A 13,140-nucleotide genomic window follows, 5' to 3' on the forward strand; every position below is an offset into this window, starting at 1 on the left:
ATGGTTGAGGGTATATTAGCGCGCGCGTGTGTGTGTGTGTGTGTATATACAAGGATTCGATAGACCTTACCACAGAGAAAAAATTATTTTGAGCACAGTTTCAAAAAAAGCCCTTTGTCCACTGTAATGGACTGTCACTTTTCAAAATAATTCCCACAAATAGATGAGAAGCACAGCACATGTATGCCAGTATCTTTTTTAGTGAAACTCCAAAGAGGATGTGAATGTATGTAGAAAATTATAATGATAAAGCTTTATGTTCAGGATGTATCAGAATGAAAACGTAATATTTCTTATACTGACACAGCATATAAAGATCTGACTACCCCATAAAAAAGAAATTCACAATATTGAGGTAATCATGCAGACTCAGGACCACCAGTTCATCGCTTTACTATGTAACTTTGTATAACTTTCAAAACCTGACCTGACTTCAGTTATGCTAGAAAACATCTCTGCTCCAGTAGAGTTTAATAGCATCATCTTAACATGAAATATAACAACCATTTGTCATGATATTTACAGTGAATATTTACATATTGCTTTTACGCTGCAAATGTAAAATCTGATGAAGAATATTTCACCATTCAGGAAAGTTTTGCAAACTAATTAACAAAGAGTAAAATTAAGCAAATTCTCTTTATCTGAAGTTAGCCATTATGAAAATAAAAATACATGAAATTGGCTCAACTCTACTACTGAATCTCTACATTTAAAACTTTGTGAAATGTAGAATAGGGGTCTCCAACCCTGCTCCTGGAGATCACCTGTCCTGCATATTTTCCATGTATGCTTGCTCTAGTCACACCTGGTCAATTACGTTGGTATTCCCCAGTTGTTGATTGGCTGAGCACACCTGACTGAGTTAATTAGCTGTGGGTGGAGTAGAGAGAGTTGTAAAACATGCCGAGTAGGTGCCCTCAAGGAGCGGGGCTGGAGATGCTTTTTTCCCCCTATATGATGATTAACAATGTGGAAAGAGAATTATTAGGATTAAGATTCTCAATGTTGCAAATAAGTTGAGGTTTATTAAAACATGCACAAACAGCAAATCAACACAAAACACAGGTGACACATGACAACACACAGGACCATTTACATTCTATGTACGTGCATTCAGTCTGATCTCGTTACTCATTTAATAAAATGATGTACAGCAAGCTGGAGAGATGGGCCTAAGGTCATACAGAAAAGCTCATCTGCTGCATCCAACATTGCAGGCAAGAGATGTTAAAAAAAGAAAGAGAAACAAGAAGAGAAATAGCAACAGCTTACCTGCAGAGCAGCCTAGAGATAATGACAGAGGAAGAAAAGGAAAAGAAGAAGTTGTTTTTGGTAAATGTATAAACAGCCAAGCAGGAAAAAGCAGAAGCTCTGAGGGAACATAAAAATAGCTTTTCAAGAACCTCAGAGAAGGGAGGTGGAAGACAGACTGAAGGACAAGTGGAAGCTGGCAGACATCCCATCAAAAAAGAAAGATAAAGAAAAAAATCTGGAGAGAGGAAAACGAGTCAGAAATAACAATAAAAGAATTAAGGAGAGACAGATCTCAGAAGTACTAATGAGCAGTGCTGGTAGTGCCTGGATACTCAGACTTACACAAAAAAGGACCTCTTGTAAACTTTTTTTGTACAATTGTGTCATTCTAAGCGTTAAATAAAAATTATTTTTGTAGTTATTTTCAAAATTTGCATCTTCTATTAATAATTAATCACACTAAACAAATTCACTAAAAATAAATTGCCACGAGAGGCACTGCATTCAAACCAGACGTGTGACATAAGTGTGTGGATTAATGCATTTACAATAGAGCAGAAAGCCCAAAGCTCTACACCTCTTATACCTCTCACAAAGATGCCAAACAGAGTAATTTAACATTTTTTTAGATTTTATTTTATTTTTGTCTTTGTGGCTCATAGGATTTATTTTCCATCATGGAAAGAGTCAACTGATGCTGAGATAAATGCTGATGTGACATTAATGAATGAGGAGCTGTGACTCTTCAAACGTCTAAAATAAGTAAATTTTCTTGTTGTGGAACAAAGCGCCCATGTTCTCTGGTTCAGGCTGAAAACACAGAGGGACTTCTTTTAAACCACTATGTTTCTTCAGCTCCCACAAGGAACTATTTTCAGATGTTGTCGTCCAAAATCAGGACGCTTTATGTGGACAAGTTTTTGTCAGGCTGTGATGATGAATCCGACCAAAACAAACAGGTAAGACAAAGATTTTATACTTGAATTTATATCAGTCCTCAGCTAGACTGATATATAGTTTACTTTTGAAACTCACCTCCTGCAAAGACTTCTCGGTTGCTGCTGTGCTCATGGCGACAGCTGGCTTTCATCTTCTTGACTGGGATCCTGTTTCTGGGGCTCACTGACTGTGGCTCGCCCCGCGTTTATACACTTACATAAATCAAATAACGTTGGGACTGCAATGTGCTTCCACAGGTTTTCTGGTTTCAAACCCTTTCTCAGCGGGACAAGTGAGGAATTTGGGTCCCCGTCACATTTGTGGCTGTGTCTATAAGTGACAGCTGGCCAAGTCTACCCAGATAAAAATGCTGCTTGTGACGCGCTGATCGCATCTGAACTTTGTCAGTCCGACTTATCGACATTCTCCCTCTCTTGCACATAGAATTCAATATGGACACATTAAGGCAGGAGCTTGGTCCCCACACGCATACGTCATAAAATGTCTGACCAATCGGATGTGTTCTTTATAAATTTTTATTTTACCAATGTATTAATTATCAAAAACAAAAAACTCATAAGAAGGGTAGGAAATGCATGTTTTTATTATATTTTTCAGAAAAAATAACTGTATTTAGGCTAGCCCTTCTTTAAGGCCTAGTTTTTCCCAGCTCTTGGACTTGAGGCTTCAAAACCTTGGTCATCTCAGCAAAATTCAAGTATATTTCAAGAAGTATGAAATTCTTTTTATAAATTTAAAATAATTTGGTTGCTTTGGGTGTTAACATTACATTATAAAGCTAATACACAAGTTCTAGATAAACATAATAGGCTTAGATAATGAAAACTTACCAATAAATAATATGACCAATAAAGTGTATAGAGAGTACAGTGAGAAAATGCACTTTCACTGGTTTGCCTCTCTGTATAGATCAGTGTTGCAGTCAAGACCCAAACCCTCCAGACCCAAAATCTTGGTCATAAGGCTTTGATCCCTCAAGGCTCAGGCTTGAAATGTCAACCAAGCAGAGATGGAAATGTGCTGAAATACAATTCTCTGTTTGGAAGTGAGCTTAACTGTCAATAATGCAAAGCTGTGTGAGCTCACCCTTAAAGATCACATTACACCTGAGGACTTTGTAGTACCTTCATTCACTTAGATGACAAATACATCTGGAAGTGGTTCAAAGCAACAGTTTCAAAAATGCCCCTGAAGCAGAAAAAAAGCATAAAATCAAAAAGATTGCCCAGTCCCAACTTCTGACAGACTGGAATAGCCCAATTAACTTACATCATTTTAATGATGCTAACATTAACTGTATTATTGGCAGCAGGATGAATGGATGTCAGTTTGCATGCAGTTGTGATTTTGAGGTAACTGGGATGAGCATATTAGTACTATTCATTTGACTGTGTGGTTTTGCAACAAGTAACTAAATTTTCACTTGAGATTACATGATTTCACCTACTGCATGTCCAATTTCTTTGTATCTGTGCTGTTTCAACACATATTCACAGTTTAAGTGTAAACATGCCACACTTTCCACATTTTCTGAGAGTAAATCAGGATGGAAGTATACTGTGCAAGTGTTTGTTTACCTTTTGTTGGATGGTGGAATGTTTCTGCTCCATGTCTCTCTTCTCTTTGGCAGCATCCACCACCAGCTGGTCCAACTACAAGAAAAAGAATATTTAATTAGTCAAGCTTAACAAGCCACCTGGCCATAAGCAAAAAAACTAACAAAACAACAAAAACACAGAAGCTGTTTTCAAATATAATTCAAAAGCCATGCCATCCAAGTAAAGCAGTCCAAACAAACAAACAAAAAACTCAGTTCTCCTTTGGATGGACCTGCACTATAATGAGGTATCCCTCAGTCCACTTTATTTATTTATTTGTATACATAACCTTTACAAATCAGTGCTTACACTAAGTAATATGCATTTCAAATGTACAGTGCTATACTTCAACCTATATTCTTGTATATGCTCATACGTGATGGTGTTCTTCTCATGCTTTTACTTTGACAAAGCTACTTCTTGTATACTTCACTGGCTTCCTGTTCCATGGGCACTCAGGCGTCCAGTTTTATATGCACGCTCAACGCCTCATTAATTGAGTCACACACACTATACGTTCAGTAGTGTTCAGAATAATAGTAGTGCTATGTGACTAAAGATTAATCCAGGTTTTGAGTATACTTCTTATTGTTACATGGGAAACAAGGTACCAGTAGACTCAGTAGATTCTCACAAATCCAACAAGACCAAGCATTCATGATATGCACACTCTTAAGGCTATGAAACTGGGCTATTAGTAAAAAAAAAGTAGAAAGGAGGTGTTCACAATAACAGTAGTGTGGCATTCAATCAATCAATCAATCAATTTTTTTATATAGCGCCAAATCACAACAAACAGTTGCCCCAAGGCGCTTTATATTGTAAGGCAGTCAGTGAGTTCGTCAATTTTGTGGAACAAACAGGTGTGAATCAGGTGTCCCCTATTTAAGGATGAAGCCAGCACCTGTTGAACATGTTGAACATGCTTTTCTCTTTGAAAGCCTGAGGAAAATGGGACGTTCAAGACATTGTTCAGAAGAACAGCGTAGTTTGATTAAAAAGTTGATTGGAGAGGGGAAAACTTATACGCAGGTGCAAAAAATTATATAGGCTGTTCATCTACAATGATCTCTAATGCTTTAAAATAGACAAAAAAAAACAGAGACCCGTGGAAGAAAATGGAAAAAAAAAACATTAAAATGGATATAATAATAATAATAATAATAATAATAATAAATAATAATACATTTTATTTGTATAGCGCTTTTCTGGACACTCAAAGACGCTTTACAAACCAAAAGAAAAGGATAAAAACGCTAAGAAAAAACACATTAAAAATCAGGACTGTACATTAAAAGCTAATTTAAACAGATGGGTTTTGAGTTCTTTCTTGAAGGAGGGGAGGTCGGGGCAAACACGGAGTGGTTGGGGCAGAGAGTCCCAGAGGGTAGGAGCAGCAATGAAGAAGACTCTGTCTCCCCAGGTTCGGAGCCTGGTCCTACAGGGAAAGGACAAAAGGTTTGTGTCGGAGGAGCGGAGAGAGCGTGATGGAGTGTGGCGGTGGAGGAGGTCAGTGAGATATGTGGGGGCCAGGTTATGGAGGGCTTTGAAAGTGATCAGGAGGACTTTGAAGTGAATGCGTTGAGTGATGGGGAGCCAGTGGAGGTTTTGTAGGACGGGGATGATGTGTTCTCGAGTGCGGGTGTGGGTGAGGAGACGGGCAGCAGAGTTTTGTATATACTGTAGTTTATTGAGTATTTTGGAAGGTAAACCATAGAGGATGCTATTGCAATAGTCGATTCTGGATGTGATAAAAGCATGTATAAGGGTTTCAGCAGCGGAGAAAGTGAGGGATGAACGGAGACGTGCGATATTTTTCAAGTGGAAGAATGCAGTCCGGGTTATTTGTTTAATGTGTGGGTCAAATGAGAGGGTGGGGTCAAGAAGGATTCCAAGATTGCGGACAAGGGGGGATGGAGTGAGTGTAGTGTTGTCAAAACAGAGTGAAAAATGGGTTGATTTTGTGATGTTTTTAGGGCAGATGATGATGATGTCTGTTTTGTCAGTGTTTAATTTCAAGAAATTGTGTTGCATCCAAGTTTTTAACTCAGACAGGCAATGGGTGAGGGTGGAGTGAATGTTAGGGTTTATGGATGTGGTGGAAATGTAAAGCTGTATGTCATCAGCATAACAGTGGAAGTGGAGACCATGATGACGGATGATACTTCCGAGAGGGAGGATGTAGAGGATGAAGAGGAGAGGACCAAGTACCGAACCCTGGGGAACACCTTGAGATAGGGGGGCTATGGAGGAAGAGCAGCGGTTAACGTGGATGAACTGTTGCCGGTTTGTGAGGTATGATTGAAGCCAGGAGAGGGCGGAGCTGGTGATGTTGAGGGAGGTCTTGAGGTGAGACAGGAGGATGGAGTGGCTGATGGTGTCAAAGGCAGCAGTGAGGTCCAGGAGAATGAGAATATTGAGATGGCCGGAGTCAGAGGAGAGGAGGAGATCATTGGTGACTTTGAGAAGAGCTGTTTCAGTACTGTGTTTTGGACGGAAGCCGGACTGGAAAGGTTCAAATAGACTAACGGAACTGAGGCAGGTTTGGAGCTGATCAGCAATGACCCGTTCTAGGATTTTAGACAGAAAGGGAAGGTTGGATATAGGCCGAAAATTGTAAAAGTTAACGGGGTCAAGACCAGGTTTTTTGAGAATCGGCGTGATAGCTGCCAGCTTGAGAGACTGTGGAACAGAACCAGAGGACAGTGAGGAGTTTATGATCTTTGTGATCAGTGGAGAAATTATGGGGAGACAGGTTTTAATGAGGGGGGAGGGGATGGGATCCAGGGAGCAAGTGGGGGCTTTAATGCCAGATAGTATTTTTGTAAGCTGAACAGGGGAGATTTGATTGAAATCTGAAAGCTGATGTTTGGGACTGAGGGGAGGAGGGTCTGGAGGGGGAGTGGGAACAGAAGAAAGGTTGAGGGAACTGTAAATGGAGTCAATTTTGGACTGAAAAAAGGATTGAAAGCTATTACATTTGGTGGTAGTGAAGGATGAAATGTTGTTATTGGGTTTAAGGAGTGTGTTAATGGTAGAGAATAGAGATTTGGGGTTATTGGAACCAGAGTGGATGAGACTGGAGTAGTAATTAGACCGGGAAGAATTAAGGGCATCTTTGTATTGTTGCAGGTGATCTTTGTACATTTGTAGATGAACAGTCAAACCAGATTTTTTATACAGTCTCTCAAGCTGGCGATTGCGGGATTTCATTTTATGAAGCTCGGGGGTGTACCAGGGGGCAGTGTAAGTGAAGGAGACTATTTTGGTTTTAGTTGGGGCAAGTTCTTCAAGGCAGGAGGAAAGAGTATTATTATAGTGGGTGACCAGTTCAGAAGGATTTTCAGATGATGGAGGAGGGGAGGTGGATAATTTAGTTGTGAGGAGAGAAGAAAGAACAGCAGGGTTGATGGATTTGAGATTACGAAAAACTATTGTACGTGTTGTTTTGGTGACAGTAAGGGAAATATTAATGTTAAATGTGATGGCAAGGTGATCTGAAATGTGCAGGTTATGGCTTGCAAGGTTATGGATTGTGACACCGGTAGAGCACACTAGATCCAGGATATGGCCTTGAGAATGAGTGGGAAAGTTTACTAGTTGAGTGATGTTGAAGCAGTTGAGAAGGTCCAGGAATTCAGTGGCAGATTTGGAATTGGTATTGTCGACATGAAAATTAAAGTCACCAAGCAAAAGGATGGATGATGAGATGGCACTTTGGGTCAGGAGGTCGGTGAGGTCTGAGAGAAAAGAGGGGTTGGGCTTTGGGGGACGGTAAATTACAACAGTGACCAGAGGTGAGGGACCAGAAAATTTAAAAGCAATATGGTCAAAAGAATGAAAAACTGGGAGTGATATGGGAGTGACTTTAATGTCCTTGTTGAAAGTAACTGCTGTGCCTCTGCCCCGCCCTTCAGAACGGGGGTTTTCAATGTAAGTGAATCCAGGGGGTGTCGCTATATTTAGGGAAAAGTAGCCCAGGGGTTTGTGCCAGGTGTCAGTTAAACAGAGGAAATCCAGTTTATTGTCCATGATGAATTCGTTTAGGATGAGGCCCTTGTTTGTGAGAGAGCGGGTATTGAGGAGAGACAGTTTCAAGTGGCGTGAGTCTGTGTGATGGGAGCAGCGAGCGAGAGGACGGAGATTGGTCCGCTTCACGTGTGGTTTGTTGTGATGACGTAACGCGGAAGTGGGCGAGCGGTGAGACCAAAATGAAGGTCTAGCATTTGCAGATGAAGTGTGAAAAGAAAACATACGACCAGAGCCACGATGTGGACGACGGGAGGTGCGGAGCAGTCCGAGCTGTTGGAGAGAAGCAGCATAGAGAGGGCGGCAGCGGTTGTTGAGGCCGCGGAGAGTCGAGTCGGAGTACTGGCGCGGCATCGTGAGTGGAGCTAGCGCGAAGCTAGCGACTGCTTCGGAGAGGAAGAACCTTCTGGCCGTGGTCGAGCCAGGAGGATTCTGATGAGGAATGCCAGAGAGGAAGTAAAATGTTGCGAAGACCCATGCAATGTGGATCATAACACTGAGCATCCAGTTTGAAGACGTGCTATCTCTAAACGTTAAAATCCACCGAGCAGCGGCAGCCAAAGCGTGCCAGCGTTCACTCAGCCGGAAGTAAAACTGATTCATCGACTAAAGGTTAGCCTGTTAGCATGTAGAACCAGAATGGCAAAGGCTCACCCATTGATCAGCTCCAGGATGATCAAAGACAGTCTGGAGTTACCTGTAAGTGATGTGACAGTTAGAAGACGCCTGTGTGAAGCTAATTTATTTGCAAGAATCCCCTGCAAAGTCCCTCTGTTAAATAAATGACGTGCAGAAGAGGTTACAATTTGCCAAAGAACACATCAACTGGCCTAAAGAGAAATGGAGGAATATTTTGTGGACTGATGAGAGTAAAACTGTTCTTTTTGGGTCCAAGGGCCGCAGACAGTTTGTGAGACGACCCACAAACTCTGAATTCAAGCCACAGTTCACAGTGAAGACAGTGAAGCATGGTGGTGCAAGCATCATGATATGGGCATGTTTCTCCTACTATGGTGTTGGGCCTATATATCGCATACCAGGTATCATGGATCAGTTTGGATATGTCAAAATACTTGAAGAGGTCATGTTGCCTTATGCTGAAGAGGACATGCCCTTGAAATGGGTGTTTCAACAAGACAATGACCCTAAGCACACTAGTAAATGAGCAAAATCTTAGTTCCAAACCAACAAAATTAATGCCTCGCAGATGTGAAGACATCATGAAAAACTGTGGTTATACACCTGAATACTAGTTTAGTGATTCACAGGATTGCTAAAAAAGCAGTTTAAACATAATAGTTTTGAGTTTGTAGCATCAACAGCAGATGCTACTATTATTGTGAACACCCCCTTTTCTACTTTTTTTTTACTAATAGCCCAATTTCATAGCTTTAAGAGTGTGCATATCATGAATGCTTGGTCTTGTTGGATTTGTGAGAATCTACTGAATCTACTGGTACCTTTTTCCCATGTAACAATAAGAAATATACTCAAAACCTGGATTAATCTTTTTAGTCACATAGCACTACTATTATTTTGAACACTACTGTACTATGGGCCTCCACAGCCTTCACATCAGTGCCAGACTGTCTTGCGCTCTCATGCCTGCTTTCCTGCATTTATTCCTCATGTTATGAATGAATGAATTTATTTATTTGGTACACAGATGAACAACAATAAAAACAATAACAAAACACATAAAAAGAACAACGTACAAAGAACCCGTGTGGCCGAAAGGGTGAAGGCAGAAGCAAAGCTTATAAATACCCTCCCCTTATACCATAAAAAATAAAGAATGTATCCATATATAAATACATATACTCAGAACAACAATACAAAAAATGTACATGAACAATGTAACTTTATCAATCACTAAAATTTCAAAACACAACCAAACAAGCAATAGTGCACAATCCCAAGCACAATGACAAAATTGGTAAACCTAATTCTTCAAACTACAGCGGGTAAATATATTCTTTTTGTAAAGCCTTTTAAAACCACCTAATGTACCAAATATTTTAATATTATCAGCACAATTATTCCAAATATTAACACCCCCTAACAGAAACACAATGACTTTTTACATTAGTTCGGATCTTTAATTTCTCAAATAATAATGTTCCTCTCAAACTGTACCGAGAGTCCCTCATTTTAAACAGATTCTGGACATGTAGAGGTAAAAGCGTATTTTTGACTTTACACATAATTTGTATTGTGATGCAATCAATCAAGTTCCAGAATTTTAAAATTCATAAAACAAGCAAATAACGGATTGTTGGCTCACGATATTGGTTATTACTGATAATTCCCATAGCTTTCTTTTGCGACAGAAATATTGGTTTAGTATTAGTTCTATATGTAGTTCCCTAAACTTCAACACAATATGTCATATATGGAACAAGTAATGTATGATATAAAATGATTTATAAATGTTGGGAGAGGACGTCTTGTTCTTTATGCAGAATTGCTATGGCTTTTGACATTTTAGATTAACATAGTTAATATGTGTTTTCCATCTTTATTTATCATCAATATAAACACCAAGAAATTTTGTATGTGTTCCAATTTCAATTTCAATATAATGTAATAATAGATTTCTGCTTGAGTTCCTGGACTTATTCCCAAATATGATACACTTAGTTTTACCAAAATGAAGCGATAATTTGTTTGAATCGAACCATTGTTTAAGTTTCTGTAATTCATTCTCCATCGTGTCCAGGAGCTGTCCCAAATGATCCCCATTACAAAACACAGTCATGTCATCAGCAAATAAAATATAACTTACAGACTTGGAAACCAATCATATATCCTTAATAACAACAATGGCCCAAGGACAGAACCCTGGGGCACCCCACAAGTAATGTTCAAGAATTCGGAATTTGTCCCACCAAGGTGGACACACTGATACCTACTGTATAAGTAGGTCATTATCCAATCATGTGCAAATCCCCTGATACCATACTTCTGTAATTTGTCCAATAGCAAGGTGTGATTTATAGTATCAAATAATTTCTGTAAAAAAAAACAAAAAAACCAAAAAAAAAAACCCTACAGTATATTGCTTATTTTCAATCATGTTGGAAATTTGTTCAACGAAATCCATTACAGCTAATGAAGTGGTGTGATTCTTTCTAAAACCGTATTGCTGCTCACTATGGATATGATGTTTAGTTAAGAAATCATTTAATCTCATTACAAATACCTTTTCCAAAGTTTTGATAAGAGGGAGGAGATTGGTTTATAATTTGAAAAAAACATGCTTGTCACCAGATTTGAACAATGGTATCACTTTAGCTGTTTTCATTTTGAAAGGAAATTTCCCAGTTATTAATGACAAATTACAGATATACGTTAAAGGTTTTAACAAAACAATTAATAATATTTTTAAACAAAAACAGATCAAAATTGTCATTATCAGTTGATTTTTTTTTCCCCCTTAAGTTTGTGAACTATGTCAATAATCTCTTTTTCATCCGGTCCTTTAATGAACATTGAATCCAGAACTGTTTTTGTTTTGTTGTGATCGAAAGAGCATGCTTTAGAAGATACAATTGAATTTGCTAAGTTTTTACCCACGTTAACGAAATAACCATTAAATGATCTGGTATAGCTTTGATTTCTTTAACAATTGTGTCGGTATTTGTATAAAAATAGGCAGGATATTCTTTAACAACTTTTTCTTATTTATGATTTCATTTAAAAACTTCCAAGTACTCTTTATATTTGTTTTATTTTTTACAATAAATCACTATATTACTGCCTTTTTCCATATTTTCATAGTTTCCTTTGTTATTTTCCGTGTGAAGTTTGAAATGTTACTATTGTCAATTTTATCAACTAATGAATTGAAAGCAACAAAAACAGGCAAATGGTCACTGATATCACTAATGAGTAGTCCACCCATTATATTCACCACGGTAATATTTGTCAATATATTGTCAATAAGTGTTGATGTATTCCTAGTTATCATAGCTGGATGACTATTTACTGGATACAATCCCATACAAAACACAGAAATTCTAAATTCAGCTATATATAGTTGACTACAACCCCTGGCAATAATTATGGAATCACCGGCCTTGGAGGATGTTCATTCAGTTGTTTAATTTTTGTAGAAAAAAAGCAGATCACAGACATGACACAAAACTAAAGTAATTTCAAATGGCAACTTTCTGGCTTTAAGAAACACTATAAGAAATCAGGAAAAATAATTGTGGCAGTCAGTAACGGTTACTTTTTAGACCAAGCAGAGGGAAAAAAATATGGAATTACTCAATTCTGAGGAAAAAATTATGGAATCACCCTGTAAATTTTCATCCCCAAAACTAACACCTGCATCAAATCAGATCTGCTCGTTAGTCTGCATCTAAAAAGGAGTGATCACACCTTGGAGAGCTGTTGCACAAAGTGGACTGACATGAATCATGGCTCCAACACGAGAGATGTCAATTGAAACAAAGGAGAGGATTATCAAACTCTTAAAAGAGGGTAAATCATCACGCAATGTTGCAAAAGATGTTGGTTGTTCACAGTCAGCTGTGTCTTAACTCTGGACCAAATACAAACAACATGGGAAGGTTGTTAAAGGCAAACATACTGGTAGACCAAGGAAGACATTAAAGCGTCAAGACAGAAAACTTAAAGCAATATGTCTCAAAAATCGAAAATGCACAACAAAACAAATGAGGAACGAATGGGAGGAAACTGGAGTCAAAGTCTGTGACTGAACTGTAAGAAACCGCCTAAAGGAAATGGGATTTACATACAGAAAAGCTAAACAAAAGCCATCATTAACACCTAAACAGAAAAAAAACAAGGTTACAATGGGCTAAGGAAAAGCAATCGTGGACTGTGGATGACTGGATGAAAGTCATATTCAGTGATGAATCTCGAATCTGCATTGGGCAAGGTGATGATGCTGGAACTTTTGTTTGGTGCCGTTCCAATGAGATTTATAAAGATGACTGCCTGAAGAGAACATGTAAATTTCCACAGTCTTTGATGATATGGGGCTGCATGTCAGGTAAAGGCACTGGGGAGATGGCTGTCATTACATCATCAATAAATGCACAAGTTTACGTTGATATTTTGGACACTTTTCTTATCCCATCAATTAAAAGGATGTTTGGGGATGATGAAATAATTTTTCAAGATGATAATGCATCTTGCCATAGAGCAAAAACTGTAAAAACATTCCTTGCAAAAAGACACATAGGGTCAATGTCATGGCCTGCAAATAGTCCGGATCTTAATCCAATTGAAAATCTTTGGTGGAAGTTGAAGAAAATGGTCCATG

The 13,140-nt window shown here is 38.6% G+C and overlaps 1 protein-coding gene across 5 annotated transcripts in view; it reads right to left on the reverse strand.

The window, feature by feature from the left end:
* The window catches only part of LOC117518747 (arf-GAP with coiled-coil, ANK repeat and PH domain-containing protein 2-like), a 121,134-nt gene that overhangs the window by 45,489 nt on the left and 62,505 nt on the right, over positions 1–13,140 (reverse strand). For 3 of the 5 annotated variants that reach the window (XM_034179963.1, XM_034179964.1, XM_034179967.1), the window contains exons 9-10: positions 3,795–3,869; positions 1,276–1,287 (exon numbers count right to left, since the gene is read on the reverse strand). In XM_034179963.1, the coding sequence (XP_034035854.1) occupies positions 1,276–1,287; positions 3,795–3,869 (87 nt within the window). The remainder of the gene's footprint in view (positions 1–1,275; positions 1,288–3,794; positions 3,870–13,140) is intronic. The other 2 variants (XM_034179965.1, XM_034179966.1) reach the window with 1 other exon arrangement.

This window comes from Thalassophryne amazonica, chromosome 10, assembly GCF_902500255.1.
Source record: "Thalassophryne amazonica chromosome 10, fThaAma1.1, whole genome shotgun sequence".
Lineage (NCBI taxonomy): Eukaryota > Metazoa > Chordata > Actinopteri > Batrachoidiformes > Batrachoididae > Thalassophryne > Thalassophryne amazonica.